We start from the raw sequence: 17532 nt of genomic DNA on the forward strand, positions 1-17532 counted from the left end.
AAATTCTCAAAAAAATAACCAACACTTGAAATTGTTATGCTTTTGAAAGACGGCTCGTTATTTTATGGTTGAATTCCCTTTGCTTTGAAGTGAATTAAAAACAACCAGTGAACCCTACGGATAACTGTCGTAAAAGTCTGTTCGGAAACAGTGGACTCACATTTTCTAAAGCACATTTAAAAATTCATGGCCCTGTATAGTTGTAGCCTGCAAATTACTTCTGCGCCGAAGTTGTTCTGAGCTAAAAATCCTGCGAGACGCCATTAATTATTGACTGATGAGGTCTGGCACAGCGGGAAAGATGTAAAATGGGGTCTCCTATTTTAGCTGTTAGTATGAAAGGAATCCAAAACAAGAATTAAAGGCGTCGAAATAAACAATTGAAAACAGCAATTTCCTCTACAGTCGACAACCAATGAAAATGTTTGTTTTGTTTAGGGTTCTTTTTAATGGAAGCGGACAGGTGCGAGCTAAATATCATTAAGACCAAGTCAAAGCCGCGAAGCATGTAAAGCTTTTGCTAGCTGAATTCCTTGCTAAAATTGTGACAGAAAGAGTCTTGAGTAGACCTACATTTGACGGTAATTAGGAATGGGGAACAAACAAGTTGCGTTTACGGAAAGTCAGCTTGAGGATTATCAGGTACATACTTCCTCAAAGTTTTTTCAAACGATTTCATCATGAAGAATTTGAAAATTTTTAAATTAATTCTTCATTTGTTCTGCTTGTGTTGTCTCATAATGTGGATACAGGACTGTACATATTTCAATCGAGCTGATATTTTGAGGTGGGTGAGCTGTGATAATCCCTGCATATGGGAATACTTTAAGAATTTACTATTGCCGATGTAATGATGTAAAAGTAATTGATATCAGTGATTTAAAAGCAATAGCTGTTGTGGGTTACCACTCTGGATATGTCATGATATTTTAACGTCTTTGAACCAAGCTGATATTATGACTGAATAACAAGAAAATAATATACACTTAAAAGGCTTGGGTGCCTATATGGGAGTGTGCGCCTGGTGAGCTAAACCGGTGAGACATGCATGAAGTGTTAATGACATGGGAAATGAGACCTTTTATAAATCATGACTTAAATAGCAAATTCAATCAACATTATATATCATACACTTTCCGCTTACATTAGAAATCCAGTTCATATAGAGTGACAAGTCTGCATTAAAAATTGTGAACTAGAGATTTTTGTTGCCTTTTCAGAATTCATAAGAGATACAGGGAGTTAAACGCTGAACTTATTCCGGACGACTTTTCTGAACTTGAAGTTCAACCAAAGTTAAAATACACATTTCTTCAAAAACTCCCCGAACTTAAGGTAATTTTACACCAATAAATTATGTTCCTGGCCTATACCTTAGGACTAATAATGAAATAACTAGATCATCACTTCGCTGGCAATGTTTGCGGCTAAAAACGACGTCGACTGGATATACTTTCACCATTTGACTGCATACAGTGCAATAAAATGTAGATATATTGAAGAGTGAACTAAGGAGGTAAAAACTGATCTCATACACTTCGGAGAGCTTAGTTGCTTGCATTTGAGGCATTCGTTGAAAACCGGTCATAGTGCAAATGTATAGGGAGATTCCACCCTGTGCTTGTAAGGTGATCTTTGCTCTGCTTTCCGGCGATTGGGCAGGACTTTCTCTAATCAACTGTTAACATCTCTACCCCTTTATTTACCACCTCTAATTTTCAGTTTACGGGGAAAGTCTGGGGAAGCATGCTCCTCTTCGGGATAATATGCTTCCATACTGTGTTGTTGGCCTCCAGTCCATTTTTGACTGGTTAATGTCCTTTGCATTATGATTACCTGCAGGAGAACCCCTTTAGACGAAGGATATGTGAAGTCTTTTCCACCGATGGAGATGGTGGACTGACATTTGACGACTTTCTCAACATGATGTCAGTGTTGAGTGAATCTGTAAGTGTAAAAATCAAAGGGTTTTTTAACTTTAATTTGCCAAGATTAGAAATGCTCTAGAGTGAAACAAGTTTATGCCAGGAGAAAGTAGCGAGAATGACCTGGGGAAATGGGAGGAGCTATAATGGACTATCTGCATCTTAGTGGTCAGTCTTTTCGTTATGGGTTGTATTCAAATTTCTCTCCGGGCTGACGTGTGATTAAATTGTCTCGACTACATGTATTCTTTCAGAAGTATTGGATTAGTTTCTGCTCGAAAATTGAAAAGGAAAATATTTGTACTAATAGATTTTCTAATAAGGTTAAATTTGGTTAAACCGTTAAGAATAGAAATAAGCAAAATAAGTTTTACACAACGTTTCGATGACACGGAGTCATCGAAACGTTGTGTAAAACTACTTTCGCTTATTTTTATCCTTAAATATATTTTCTGGCATTATTTATATCTTGACCACAGGCTCCCAGAGAATTGAAAGCAAAGTATGCCTTCAAGATATTTGGTAAGCGCAACTGAATCACGAAATCATGCTTGTCTGAAAAAAAAAAAGATTTTTTTGTAGCCTTGTCTTCTTGCTATGAAATATTAATATGGATAGATGTCAACAACGATTCAGTTGCATTCGTTGAACACACTATCTCTTAATTTTCATATGTGAAAATTCCGCCCTAAGCTGAAATTCATCCAGTTAGAACGCTACGATAAGCAATGCGATCGCGAATTTCCATAACAAAAACAAACGGTCGAAAAGCCTGTCGGTTGAAGGTTGGACCTTCAAATTCTTTAATTTTGTGCTTTCTTTTTATTACATAGACTTTGATGGAGACGAGTATATTGGTAAAGAAGACCTCAGACTTACTGTGGGAGCCATCACAGCCAACGAACTTACTGACGATGAAATCGAGTTTGTTACTGATAAGGTATTGGAGAAGAACCATTATAAGACGGCCAAGTCAGAAGTTTTTACCTTGCAAGTTAATCTGGTTCTCTGGCAAATAAACTAGTATTGAACCTAGTTTATATGCGTTTTGCCTCCTTGATAGCAGTTCAGGGAGTATTCTACCTCACCTAAGTTTATTTGTTTCTCCTCTTTATGGCTTTGGTTACCTTTGCTTTTGTTATTTTTTAATGTTCCCTTTTTTTTTTATGGAAGATAGCTGCATGGATGGGAATGGAAAATTTAAGCTAGAAATACTGATCACACTTCTTTTTTTACTGAATGTTGAATATACTAAGGATATAAAATCGTGAGACACAACGGTATACTGGACAGCATTTTAGTACACTTGACGGAGATGTTCAAAGTGGAAACCGTTCCGTCGCGGGCTAGACAGCCGTGTAAGACTAACTGAGACAACAACTGAATGAATAGTACAGGCAGTGTTTCCCGCTCTTGTCTGCATGCCTTTGTCCAATTTTCTTGACCGGTTCCATTTTTTCCGGTTGTAATTTTATTCAAAAGGCAATAAAGTTGAAATACTATGTACGTTGATGGGTATTAGCGGCAAAAATATGCCCAACAATCCTTATCCAGGGAGGGAAGCATCGACACAACACACTCCTGCTTTTCTCCTGTCAAACGACTCTCATTCCCCTTAACTTTTCGGAATACCGTCGGTCTGGTGTTGTGTTCTTGTCACTGAAAAAGGCTTATGTTCAGGGAAACGCTGAAGTCCATGTGTCCTAATAATTGACCACTGAACGGCCCGTCCGCGGGCAAGAGGAAGCCGTCTGGAAACAGGACCGGGCCAACCGTGGCAACCAAGCTCGGTAATGATCGACAAACTAAAAAAACTAAATTCTCTCTGTGATAAAATTGCTTTTAGGTTATAACGAAAAATAACTTAATTCATTATTGTGGTTTCGTTTTTTCGACTCATTTAGTTGTTAGAGGAAGCTGACCTGGATGAAAGTGGCCTTTTATCCTTCGCGGAGTTTGAAAACGTCATTGCCAGATCACCTGAGTTCATGAAGTGAGTGCATTACAGTTTTGCATTAATTATCGGTCTAGAACTGAAGCATAGTTCCTTTTGTATTTACTCCACAATTCCGAACCGAACTCGGTCCACTTCGAAAAAAAGTGAGTCCTCCTAGAATTTCCTTACATGTACGTACATTACAATACATCATGATAATTATGATGTACTGTACCACATACCAAGAGCTTATAATCTCTTGCACATACTTAATGTACCACTCCTCATAGGGGCTTTTCAGGGCCAATAAAACGCAGTTAGCGAAACGACAGAAGAGAACAACAACAACTGTTTTGAATCCCAACTGCCCGGAGGCAAACTGGTTGGCTATTTACTTACAAGTGCAACTGAGAAATTGAACTTGGGACTATCAGGAACGTCCTGAACCCGGGATCCCCCGATATCAAGGCGAGCTCCCTGACCACGTCCGTGCCGGGCCGAGCTGCCTGCGCCTGACTTCCTTCAGGAAAGCAAAGACAACGGAAAGCTTATTGGTCGGAATTTTACAAATCATTTCAAAACACTGATTTGGGAGAAAATCTGAATAAGAAAATGAACAGTTGAAAGCGTCGGATGGGTGGGAAGAGACGCACTCTAGCTATAGTGTGGCATCAATTCTACAAAGGAGACTCCAATTGAAAGGTGATATTTCGAGCGTTTTTCCTTGGTCCACCTTGACCTGTTAACAATACAAAACACAACCAGAAGGAGGAGGGAGTGCGACCCAGTGGTTCAAGTTCAAGACTCGTTCTAACCCCTCCTTGAATTTGTTCCTAGTAGTCCCTGGTTCAACATCGCTGCCGCACTTGTAAATAGCCAATTGGTTTGCCTCCGGCCAGTTAGGATTCTTAACAGTTGTAGCTGTTGTGTTCTGTTGTTTCGTTGATTGTGTTTCATTGGCCCTGAAAAGCCCCTATGTGGAGTGGTCAATTAAGTATGTATTGTATTATTGTATTGTTTACATTAGAGTCGCATGTAAAATAAAAGAAACTAGAAAAAAAGGAAGTGCATACAGCATGACCTCCTTACTTTGAGGTTTGAATTCTCGTTAGCTTTCATGGTAAATTTGTGAACACAGGGAAAGCGCACTTGAGCACTTGAGTCGGCCGGGCAGACGAAAGAGTTAAAAAACATTCCGTTAGCACATCCAAGTAAACGCACCTACGAAAACCATGGCCAACGTCTACGTGAAGCATATTTTATACTCTGGGTAGTGAGCAATCCACTGGATAAAAATATACGTTCTTTGAGTAACTGGGGCCTGGGGCCGGTCGCTCGAAGCCTGGATTTAGTGCTAACCGTTGCGGGTTAGAAGTATCAAAAGCTGTAGGTTTCCATGGTATTTAACGCTGGTTAGCGCTAACCGTGCTTCAAGACCCCGGACCTGATGATTTGTTATTAATACGAAAACTCATCATTTTGTTTCTTACAGCAATTTCCACATTCATATATGAGACAGATATATACGTCAGGCTCAAGTCGATGATGACCACTAGAAAGTAGTCTGAGTGAGATCTTTGTCCCTGAGGCTGACATGGAAGGCCCTATCAAATCCACGATGGAAACTGAACTCTCTCTAAGCCTTACAGTCAACCGTCGACCAACAGAAAATGAGAAAAAGATCCGTCAGAACCTTGCTCTTGGGTTCAATTTTAAAAGCATGTGAAACCTATGCCGCTTCTTCACAAAGTTAATCCAAATAAACAACCTACAATGGCAAAGGGACCGGTGTGACACTCTTGCTATGCATTACTGTGTCATTTTTTACTGCGTATAATTACCATAAATTCAGTTGTTAATTGTTTTCATGATGAGAATGAGTGGCCTTATAAAGCTGCCTTAAGGGCCCACTGACCTGTTTTTTTTTGGGTGCGTTGCTAAGGATGTAATGGTTAAGTAATTTGAGAGAATTTGGCATTATTTTGGTCAGTTTCCAACTTTTGCAAAGCAATGACCCTAAATATGACGTCATCATGCCACGCCAATGGTGGGCCCTTATTTCATCAATCAGGACTCAGTAGAGGAGAGGTGGGCTTACAATTCAGTTCCCGTTCTCAACAACGTTGCCTGGTACTCAGGGTACTTTCGAAACCACATCACGGTATGGACTCGTCACTGAAGACATAATACCCGTTTATTTTCGGTTATTTGGTTTGGTCAGGCGCTGGTTGATTTTGATAAAGACCGCCACACCTCAAGTTCTTTGTCTTTTAGTTGCATTAAATTAAACTCTTATGATACTTCATTAGTTTTCTCAAAAATTGTCCACCATCTGCTTCTGATAAAAAGGTATTCGTAGAGAGAGGTTTAAAATTACATACGCCAATAAGTTGAACCGAAACTCCGAGCAAGAGAAGACGTTTATTAACCGAAAACAAGAATGATGTGCAAAAAGGACGAGCAGGCAAAAAAAGGGTAACAAAGGTGCAGCGCTAATTATGCGCGAACCGTGTGACTACGAGGCTAACTAAACAACAGCGTGCCTACGAGGCGGAACAATGGAACAGGCTAAACGACAGCGTGCACAATGCGTCACGCCATGCGAGCCAATAGCGAGAACTAAACAACAAAGCGAAATATGGCGATAGAAAAAAGGGACCTTTGATCGAACCAGCCATTGCTGTCCGACATTAGGCCATTTTCGAAATATCAAATATTCAGCTTGATAGCAAGGCAGTGAGGACAAAAAAAATTCTCGATTTTCACATGACGTCACAGCCGCCATGTTTGTGCCCCTAAACAAAGAAACGGCGGCCATATTTGTGTCCCGACCCAATCCTCTGGGAATTTAGCTCTATTATTATGCAAACGTTTTCTTTTGTTTTCGTTGAAAAATATGAATGTTGATCAAGTGAGTGAAAACCAACAATTAACAATAGAAACACGTTGAAATGAATGTGAAAAACATTTGCACATCATCCACTTTCCTTTGTCTTTGTCCTGACTGCCTCGCTATCAAGTTGAATTTTAACATATATATACATGTACACGTTCCAGCACTCGGCAAAAGTCCCTTTTTGACTTGTGGCTGTTTTTGCTTAGGTGGCCTCATACACCACAAGCCTTTCTAGAGACATCACTACCAAGCTGGCCACTTCTGCTGGACAGAACAGGACAGCCACAACACCGGGGACTTTATACCCTGCTCTTCTCGAATAGTGCTTGGGTTCTTTAACGTCCCACAGGAAACTTATGAACATAGAAGATATTTGTGAGACGGGACCTACGGTTTACAGTCCTTATCCGAGAAGACTTGAAAGTCTAACCATTTGCAGATGAAAGTACAAAGGCAGCACTTTCTCCTCAGATATTGAGTGTTGATCCGGCCGGGGTTCGAACCCGCGACCTCCCGCGTAACAGCCCGACGTTCAACCAACTGAGCCAGCGGTGCGCGGTAATATAGTCTTTGCTTGTACCCCAAAATTTTGCATAAACATTGTTTTCGTTTTCTCTTGGGACCATCATAAGTCCCAAGAGAAACTGGAAACAATGCTAATACAAAACTGGAGGGGACGAACAAAGAATATCATGGTATTTTCCGAAGTGGCCTAATGTGGAGCAGTCGTTGTCGCGTGTTGGAGGTGGGAGTCGAGAATATTGAGGCTTTCTGCGAGTTCTAAATTATGCATGATGACGTCATTGATGAGTTAGTCTTTGCAATCATTGTTTTTGTCGCCATATTGTCGTTGATTCAACGGGAGATTTCGCGTTTTTCAGAGTAGCCCAATCTTGAAATATCACTACAGCTATCACCAAAGCTGCTTTCAAGGCTTTCTCACACAACGGTGTGTGTTTAGTTGTGGATTTTTGGAGCACAGAGGAAGATATCTATATGCATACGAGTGAGTGTAAAACCTTCCTCAGCTTCTCTGTGGAAAAGTTTGGCGCCCAAAGTGGAAGAAAGCCTCCACACCATTCGTTTGTCAAGAGCTCAATCATTAGTCCGCTCGGTGAGCAATTAGAAAAGCAACGGTTTGACTGTTAAGCCAAATCAAGAATAAGATTTGTCCAACAGACCACGACGGATCGGCCAGTTCTATCCCACGTCGAACTTACAGTAGCAAGCTACCCGATCCCATTTTTTCCCGAAAAAACGAGAAATATGAAGCTCTTGGAAAATGCAAGGTTGGATACGCTTAGTGCAGCCATTACGATGAATACAGGAAACAGTCAAATTGATGGAAGGTAAGTTTTGGCTTCAAGGTGAACATTCTATTAAATGATTAAATAAACGCCGCCGTATTTCCAAAAATACAAATAGTGCTGATGACGTATCAGCATTATTAGCTCACCTGTTTCACGAAAAAGTAAAATTCTTAATGTTTTTGCCAAACTTACCCTTTTGGACGAAATTGGACTGATTAAACTTAAACCTGTGAAACTTTTAAGTTTACCGGTATTTATTAAAAGCTCAAAAAGAAATTATGGGTCAGTCAGATGACAGAGAACTTTGCAAGGCTAGATCCTTTGCAAAAAGCCACTGAACTCGAAAAATGAATTACATCAAAAGGGTGTCATGATTACGGAAAGACAACCATTGTACCAGTGACTTTTTGACGTAAACTGATTGCCACATCTTACAATACCTTTGTGCTGCCAGATGTGGTCCATAGTTTATGATCCTTATCCAAAAAGACTAGAATGCGCAGAAATTTGCAGATTTCATTACAAAGGCAACTGTATCTCTTTAGTTTAATTAATTAACCCTTTGACACCCAAACTGGCCTAAACCGGCCAGACTAACGTCTGACAATTTTACTCGTCAATGGGGAACCCCTGGGAGTCAATGGCTTAAAAAGACCCTGGGTGTTGGTTGGCCCAATTCATGAATCCATTTGTGTTATGTGTCATTTGGTCTTCAGAATTGAAAGTTATTCTTGCAAGATGGCTGGTGGTGATAAAAAGCTGTACAAAACCTTAAATGAAGGCACTGGACCCAATGAACTTCAAGCATTATCACCACCTCAAAATACTAATGCTTGTAGCGTGTCACCAGTTAGAGGTTACCCTGGTATCCAAGCCAGTGCACGCCAGCGAACACTGAGTGCAAGCAGCCAAGAAGAAGGTGTATTGTGTGATACCATAAGTGGGAAGATGTTGTTCTACTTGATCTCTACACTGAATGCAGCATTTAATCCTGATTATGACTTCAGCAATGCCAAGTCTCATGAGTTTTGTCGTGAGCAAAACTTGAAAGAGGTTATCGATTGCATCAATGGGAATTTGTCTGCCATTATTGGAGAGCGCTTTGTGGCCATAAAAACTGGATTGTGGGCCGCTGTTGATGAAGAGATTAATCTGGTGGAGTGTGATATTTTCAGGTAAAACAGTTTCAAGGTTTATATCTAATTTACTGGACCATTCGTGTCTATGCACACAAAGCTACAGCAGGTTTGAAAACTGAAATAATATGATAAATTTTCAGAGCACATGCAACAATGAGCAACAAAAGTAGTTGAGACACTGTACTGTCATGTTTGTTACATTTTCGACTTGTACTGTCCCATTCATTGTTGGTAATGGAAAAAGTAAGTCTTGGTGATAAAAAAAAAACAACATTGTTGTGGAAGAGGGTTAAATGGAAAGATTACAACACTCCTAAAAAGTTGCAAGTGTTTCAACTCTTTTGTCGCGTATTGTAACGTTTTGCATTACTCAAGGAAGGCTGATTATTCTGGTACATGTTATTACTCACTCAAGTAAGTGTTACTGACACCATAAGTTGTGAGTAATGTACACTTTCAAAACCCAGGGGAACCATAAGTTCTCAACACTGTACAACCTGTTTGTCGTCATCTCTGCTGGCTCCCACAATAGCCCTACACTGGTGAGGAAGGTGTCGTGTCACCAAGTACAACAGAAAACAAAATATGTCACTGGGTGGCAGAGCACCCAGAGCAAAGCGAATGTAAGATTAATGCACCCTCTCGCCCTCATGGCAAATACATGTAGATATTGTCTGGCTTATATGCCATGTTGAAGTTACACTTATTGTACCACTGGTTTATGAAAGTCCACACTTCAGCAAACCAAGATTTTGTCCGTGCAAGTACACTTAATCAGGAGAATTTCCCCAGATGACGACTTCGATGAAAAATTAATATGGTCTCCAGGTGCCTACAATCAGTGGCAAAAGTAGTTGGGATGCTAGTGCCAGAATGGGCCTGAAAACCTCTCAGACATCAGAAACTAAGCATAACTGTCAAAATTCCACTGAAAGCTTCAAAATACAAGTCCCCCCTCCCCCCAATCAATGTTGAAATAGACAAGGAAATGTATGTTCACTACTGGCAACATTGTTCTGGGGGGGAGGAGGCAATTTTTCAAACTCAGTAAGAAAACCAACTTCAAATGGTGAGTGTCCCAAGACTTTTGCCACTGATTGTAGGTACTAACAGTAAGAGGTTCACTGTTGGAACGAAAGTCATGAAATGGAGTACATGCATAAGTCTCAGAGAACAAGTGATTTGCTGGGTCTGCAGTGCCTTACAGTAAGTGAAAGAGTAGTCAAAGAGTTTCAAGCTTATGAAATTATGAGCCAACAGTAGATGTCTTCTTATGGGAAGACAGCAAATCGTATCAGGTGAACTGGGATGTTGGTTTTCAATGAGAGGGAAAAACCAGAATACCCAGTTAAAAGCATACCAGAGCAGAGTAGAGAATAAACAACATGCCAAATCCAGGATTGTAACTGGGGACTTGCTGAAAGGGGAGTGCTGACACCAACTCAGTACCAGTCATTTTATTAATATTGAATCAACAGCATTGATCCGTGGATATTGTGATTGTTTCTCCTACTTGGGCTGTTACCTTGCTGTGGTGTAGGAGCTTGTGTGTCTCAGAGATCTCGAGAGCTATGCCGGCGGGAGCTCAGGCTCCCGGCAGGTCTAACCATGCCGGACAGGTTTTGAGGGAGAGGCCAGACAAAACACAGTCCCTGAACCCAGTATTGGGATTCTCTAACAATATCATTTTGAAAATTGCCTTTGTTACCAAAGTGAGAACAATGTTTATTGAAAAATCACCATGGTCTTGTGCCTTAATAAGAGGTGATGAAGTCAACTCAGTTTTGCTGTTGTGATGGTATGTTTTCCTGTGATTCTTGGGGAAGTACTGAAACTTGTAGCGTCTCTTCTTATTAATAATTATGATATTGTCATTGATGATCAAAATTTGCTGCAGACTTCACACTTTGGCCCACAGAAGTAAGCAGAGGGTGAAATCACTTGGTTAAACATAATAATTATACATTATTTAAATGTAAGATTATCTTTCCTCTGAGGCTATTGGGCTTTGTGTTTGGACATTTGGCCCTACCTACATGTAAGTGTAGCTTTCTTTCTACATGAAGGTTAGTATAAGATACATTGTACAGTAGTATTACACTCCCCATCAAAAATGTATCAGGAAGCGATTTGCTGTACTTGTCTTTATTGAGATATCAATTTTTGCAGTTTTCTCTTACACAAAAGTGAAATACATGAAATACATGTATTAAAAATTGTCCTATTTTTCAATTTTTTGGTGGTTTCCACTCTCATCTGGCTATCATCTTGAATACAATGTAGGTACTAATGTTATTATACTGAAGTGCAATATGAGAAGGCAGCTATTACTTCTTACATGTATTTATCAAGTTTGGCAAAATAGCTTCACATTTTTAACCCATTGAAGACTAAAATCATCTGGGGTTAGACGGAGTAAAAACTGCTGTAAGTATGGCCAGTTTAGGGATGAAAGGGTTAACTTAATTAAGCAAGAAAAAGTGTCAAAAAATGTTTTGGGTTCATCTTGTGGGGAAAAAAAGGGTCATTTGATGAAAAGGGACCAAAAATATATTTTACCTTTTTTTTTTTTTTGTACTTGGGCATCATCGTACATGTACATGCATTTGTGTGTCACCTGTATCCACAATAACTACAGTTTTTATTATTTGCATAAGTTGTACCTCCAGCGTTAACTGCTCTAAATTTGGCCAAACTGGGTAGTCTCAGGAATTAACCAAAGTAAAGAAAAATAATATTAAATCATTAATTGGTTTTATTTATTTCATTGCATTGTTTTAGTTTGCACTTTGCTAGTTTTCCATTACTCTGTGCTCTGGCATTATAGCAGATGGCAGCACCAGTACAGGTGGCCTGCTTCACAGGTGGATTGGTATGTTTCAGATCAATGCATGTGGAGAAACAGTGCTTTTCAAAACCTGGACTTAAGCTCTCCTTTGACTTTATTCTTGCTTTCATGCCGCTGTTTCTTCACAGGAAGTGGTCTTTAAAAGGCCAAGTCACCTGTTACCCATGTTATTTTGTAGGCACCTCCCCGACACTCTTGGGGCACCACTACTACTGCCATTACTACCGGTACTACTACTACTACTGCTCTGCTCCTACTTTTCCTCCTCTTCCTCCTTCTACCCCTACCCCTACCCCTACCCAGTGGGACATACAGTAAGGCTACAACCGTAGATCAGCACTTGTCTCTGTCTTCAGCTATCTTCTGTAACTTGTCCCAACTGTGTCGCATCTCCTTAGCTTCAGCTACGTAGCTTTGTCCTATGCCACATGGTTTTTAGTCTTCCTTGGTTCCGTTTGCCAGGTGGTTTTCAGTGGAGAGCAACCTTTTGGATGCATCCTGACCAGGGCTGTTATTAGGGGCCGTAACCCGTAACACCTGTTACGGCTGAGCCCAGTCAATGTTACGGGTGATGGTTGCTGCAGAATGAATATTCATGGTGCAAAACAAATTGAAATTTATTTATAAACATTTACCTTCTACAGAAAATATAATTACTGCCTTGTGTTGTCTGTGTTCCTGATTCTAAGACGTGCTTTTAATAAAAATCCAAACATTTTCTGTAAGAAACCTTTGGAGAACACCCCCGATCGATCGTTGTTGGATTCCGACGCCATTTTTTCAGTAACAAAATCATTATCAATGCATCGTACTTGGTATAAATGGTATAATTTTTCAAGGTTCTGTGATACATGACCATTTCCACATGGTTAGTAAATATCTTTATTCATTGTGAAGTTTATCTTATTGCCCTGTTTTATTTTCATCACTTTTTGATTGATTGCACCTCAGAGGGCTGGAAAATGCATTTCCGAGCATCTAATTTGAAGAGTTTTCTGGTGGAACATGCCCCAAGACCCCTCTAGGGGCTCCGGCCCTTCGGGCCTTCCTTTACATGGCCTTTGACCATCTATTTACATGTTACGGGTGAAATCTTGAGTGCTACACCTGCTTCAAAACTTAATGACAACACTGCTGATTATGTGGTCAAACCTTCCAAATCGCCTGTTCTTTATCTCTGGTATTATGCTGTTACACTTGGTCTTCCTATAATTATATAGTTATATAATATATAATTATGTATATCTGAAGTTTGAACTAATCAATAAGACATACATTTTGATCAATGCTGTGTCAGTGAAATCAACGTAGTGCCAACAGTCTGATGCGAGAAATAATAATATTTTCTTATGACATTGTTTCTAGTTACAACCCTGACCTTGATTCTGACCCTTATGGAGAGGAGGGAAGCCTTTGGTCTTTTAATTATTTCTTCTATAACAAGAAGATGAAGAGGATCATATTCTTCACCTGTAGGGCCTCAAGGTGAGACATGATGCCTATTAGAAAAGTTGGACATTGCATAACACTTGCTTTGTCTTGTTACCTTGTAAGAACTTTATGAAAATAATTATCTTAATTTCCTTTAAGCTAATCAGGTAGTCATGTATATCTCAAGTAGGGTCCTCAAAATTCTTGCTGTAAAAATCCATGAGGTTTTGCTGAGATCTGTAAGGATCTTTAAGGGTGCAGGCTTGTTGAGAATGATGGCTAGTTAATTAATCAATAACTATTAATTAATAGTATCACCCAACTAGTGGACTAATGCAAATGATGCATTTTGATTGGCTACGCTACTAGAGGACTATTAATAATAGTCCTCGAGTAGCGAAAAGGGTGACGCTTTCTTTCGTTTTATTCCCAAATAAATATTTCTTCAACTTGCATTTGCTAACTTTATTATTGCCTTTTCTGTCCGACTAGTTGGGTGATACTAAAACAATTAGACCCCTCGCCCTCAAGGGCCACGGGTAATAGCCCATTCGGCTTCGCCTCATGGGCTATTGACCTGTAGCCCGCAAGGGCTACGGGTCTTATTGTTAAATATTGATCAAATAACTTAAATTAATGAACAGGTAAATGTAAGTATAGTTGGGGTTTGTAAAAAGCATTATTTTTTTTACAAACATGATCACAAATCCTATACATAGCTTTCACTAGGGCTGCAGCTTATAAGCAGTGCAAGGAAATCACACAGTCTTTGTAGACATTGTTTATGCCAAAGCAAGCAAAACCTACAGTACTTTGAGATGTACATGTAAAGTAATGTTACAATATTATTCTAGCCATACTCACTGGGAGTCAGCTTGAAAGAAGGAATTTACCTGTTTGTACTGTCTTGTAGAGAACACTCTGCAAGTGCAAAATAATAAAAAAAACAAGTTAATGGCACTGAGGAAGTTAAAGTGCAAGCAACCGTTGCAAAATGATATGCAAGCACAAGGCAACTGACAATAAAACAACAGTACAGCTGTAGAAGAAGTTTGTCTCTCTCTACATGTGCATGTACGTCCAGTTGCCTTCCTGGCTTTGTATGTCTAGTATAACTAAGTTGTAACAGGTCACCACTAGATTGCTTAAGTTTTGAACACCATCCATTTGACAGAAGTGGTTAAAAAGCGCTTTTATTATTTTGCATGAACTAGGTAAAATGTTCAAGTATTACAAAGAATTATTTTTTGTTGAAATATTTTAAGAATAAAAATCAGTGATTTCAAAGTTGTTGATTGACATGTTGATGACTCTGTGTTATCATTATCAGTCTACTTAAATAACTAAGTTGATTGAAATACATACTGTATGCATAAAAAAGGTGTGAAAATTTTATGGTGTAGGTTCAGGCAAAATAAAATAAATCTGTAGTCATGTAAAGAATTTGGTGCAGACAGAATCTGATTTTGTGTTAAAATCAAACAATCCAGCTTTGTGCAACATTTTTTTAGGATTCCACCAGTGCCAAGCTCTTTACATGACGATAAATTAAGTTTAACAATAATTCCATGAGTGCGCATTGGATATGGGATGGTAAATAGCCAACGAGGCGCGTAGCCTACAAACGCAAACGGAATAAATGTTCTGCTAAATTCCTTAAACTCTAAAAGTTTGGGAGTACAAAATACGAGCAAAAAAAGTGAGAAAATCTGAGAAAAATTGAAAAAAAATTGATGAAGATGCAATGATGTGTAATACTTGGTTGTCAGACAGATGCAGGCTCATCACAAAAACATTTCTCATCTTTTTGTGTACTTCTAAATGTCGGAATTGATCCAAACTTTCCAAACTTTTTTTGCTTTATTCAGAGATAAATTTCGCTCTCCAGAGAAAAAAATTTTAGTGGAGCAACGCTTAGCACAATCATTTGCCATATAAGGTCAAATTAAGGTATGATATATGAGCTGATAACCGCGATTGAGTAAACCAATCGGAGCATGAGAAATGCATTAACTGAGGTTGAAAATTCAATAAAATTATATATCTCATTAACTTAGTTATTCCATTAGCTTAATTATGATGACATGAAGTCATCGAAATGTTGCACAGCAACCTTGATATTGCTGTTTTTTATTCTTGTTGGAGATTACAGATTTATTTCCTAACCCATATCATATTATCATAAGCCGCAGTGCTCAATACCAGTCTGATGATGAACAGTTTGAAATGGAAGCAGTGGATACATCATACGAGGATTCTTCCTTCAGCAGGTATTGCCTTGTAGCATTTTCGAACTTTATGACAAACTTGTATCAAACAAAATTTTTAAAAAAATTCTGCACAAAATATTAATGTGACTAAACTATTTTTTCTCTTCTTTCTCAGGAATTCACCCATACTCATTACCTAGATGGCACCACAAAATGCACTGTGATGTTGTCAAGGGTATTTTGTAATTTCTTCTGAGAATACACCAATCAACTAAACATGTCACGAGAATGAAGGAAACAATTACATGATATAATACTTTCTGATTTGTTCCTGATTTGTTCCTAAACAAATTTATACAGAACACGTGAGAGTATACACATAAAAGTCTTGTAGAATTATACAGTGAGAACAACCTATTTTGAGGTTTGTTGGCTCTAAGAAACTTTTCTGAGTGGTTGTGTTGGTAAGACTGTTAGAAAGTTCAATGTGGTGTAGATAACATTATTACCTCCAAATGGTCAAGATTATATTTATTTTACTGAAATGAAGTGGCGTACTTTAACTTAATGACCTAGCAATTATTGCTTGAAGCATGGTTACTGTAGTATTACTAGTAATTGGTTACTTAACAATAATTCTTCACCAAAGGTGAGGTGAATACCGAAACGACACCGAGCCTGGAGAGAAGAAATTATTATTGTTTTATATGTACAGTATAATTACATGGTACACTGTATAATTAATTACATAGGTGACTGATTATTTGAAAAATATGTATTTTCTCCAAAACAGTTAATTTCTTCCTTTGTCACCTCAACAAAACGGCTGGTGGCCATTTTGAAAAAAACTGGTTAAATAGGTGATTATCGCATAATCATTTCCTCAAGTGCAACTAATCAGTGCAGAGATTTTCATTAATCACCTATGTAATTATACTAACTACATGTAGCATTATTAGGTCATCATGATATCAATTTAATGCAGGTTAGCCCTAACCAAACTTCAAGCAACGAGGTCCTACCCAAGGATTTACAGTTGTGTAGTGTTTAGTTTCACTTAATGGTTTGACTTGCAAAAGATATGAAAGTATTGCTAATAATTACTGGTAAATATTAATCAAGTTATTGGTTATGCTATCCATAAAAGAAATCACCATCTAGCGGATGAGCAATATCAGCACAAGTTGGGCAATTGTCGTATCCATCCTTCATTCTACAAGTGAGGTGGTAAATCCACACATGCTTTTTCCTTCAAGTTTTATACAAATTTCACAAGAGTGGCATAGAGTTGTGTAAATCAAAAGTATTTTAACAATAATTTAGTAATTTAGAAAGCTGTTCATAATGTGTGGCCACAAAGCAAAATGATCATGAAATAAATTAACAATTATTGGATTTGGTTTTTGCATGATAGCGATAACTATCAAGACCAAAGTTTGTGTTATCTGCCCAGGCTGAAGGCTGAGGCGGATAACACCATCTGAGACCTTGATAATTATCGCTATCATGCGAAAACCGAATCCAATAATTGTTTTATTATAATTTTATGCATATTCCTGAGCTGAGCTCCTCCATGACAAAACTGATCAAACTGCTGGTTATTGTATTGGGTGACGTCACTTCTGCATGCATAAAACTATTGTCTGTAAGTATGACGTCAATTCTACATAAAATCTATTGTCTGCAGGTATGACGTAAGCAAAACAGGGCAAGCAAGAATTTGCTGCATGCTTATAGCCAATCAAAATCGAGCTGGTGATACCAATGTATAATTAGCAATAATTTTTGTTGAATGAGGCTGAGTAGGATGTGAAGAATTCTGTAGGTCGAGGAGGGT

The 17532-nt window shown here is 38.7% G+C and overlaps 2 protein-coding genes across 3 annotated transcripts in view; both read left to right on the forward strand.

Annotated features, from left to right (window-relative positions):
- The first annotated feature begins 146 nt into the window (after positions 1–146).
- Positions 147–5642, forward strand: LOC138018509 (calcium and integrin-binding family member 2-like). Its single transcript, XM_068865148.1, has 8 exons — positions 147–642; positions 753–787; positions 1221–1335; positions 1843–1947; positions 2405–2447; positions 2759–2865; positions 3830–3918; positions 5354–5642. Exons 1-8 carry the CDS (start codon positions 592–594, stop codon positions 5373–5375), a joined length of 567 nt encoding a protein of 188 aa, XP_068721249.1. The 5' UTR covers positions 147–591; the 3' UTR covers positions 5376–5642.
- Positions 5643–7048: 1406 nt separating this feature from the next.
- Positions 7049–17532, forward strand: part of LOC138019319 (repressor of RNA polymerase III transcription MAF1 homolog) — an 11500-nt gene continuing 1016 nt past the window's right edge. Inside the window, exons 1-5 of one of the 2 annotated variants that reach the window (XM_068866067.1) lie at positions 7049–8106; positions 8784–9242; positions 13420–13539; positions 15678–15755; positions 15871–17532. The exon at positions 15871–17532 is cut by the window's right edge and continues 1016 nt beyond it. In XM_068866067.1, coding sequence (XP_068722168.1) covers positions 8024–8106; positions 8784–9242; positions 13420–13539; positions 15678–15755; positions 15871–15895 — 765 coding nt within the window. In that variant the 5' untranslated portion in view covers positions 7049–8023 and the 3' untranslated portion in view covers positions 15896–17532. Of the gene's footprint in view, positions 8107–8783; positions 9243–13419; positions 13540–15671; positions 15756–15870 lie in introns of both variants that reach the window. The other variant, XM_068866066.1, reaches the window with a different exon arrangement.

This window comes from Montipora capricornis, chromosome 10, assembly GCF_036669925.1.
Source record: "Montipora capricornis isolate CH-2021 chromosome 10, ASM3666992v2, whole genome shotgun sequence".
NCBI lineage: Eukaryota > Metazoa > Cnidaria > Anthozoa > Scleractinia > Acroporidae > Montipora > Montipora capricornis.

Coding starts and splice junctions, on each gene's coding strand:
- LOC138018509 (XM_068865148.1), top strand. CDS start 592: ATGGGGAACAAACAAGTTGCGTTTACGGAAAGTCAGCTTGAGGATTAT. Junction 1,336..1,842: donor AAAAACTCCCCGAACTTAAG/GTAATTTTACAC, acceptor GATTACCTGCAG/GAGAACCCCTTTAGACGAAG. Junction 1,948..2,404: donor TGTCAGTGTTGAGTGAATCT/GTAAGTGTAAAA, acceptor TCTTGACCACAG/GCTCCCAGAGAATTGAAAGC.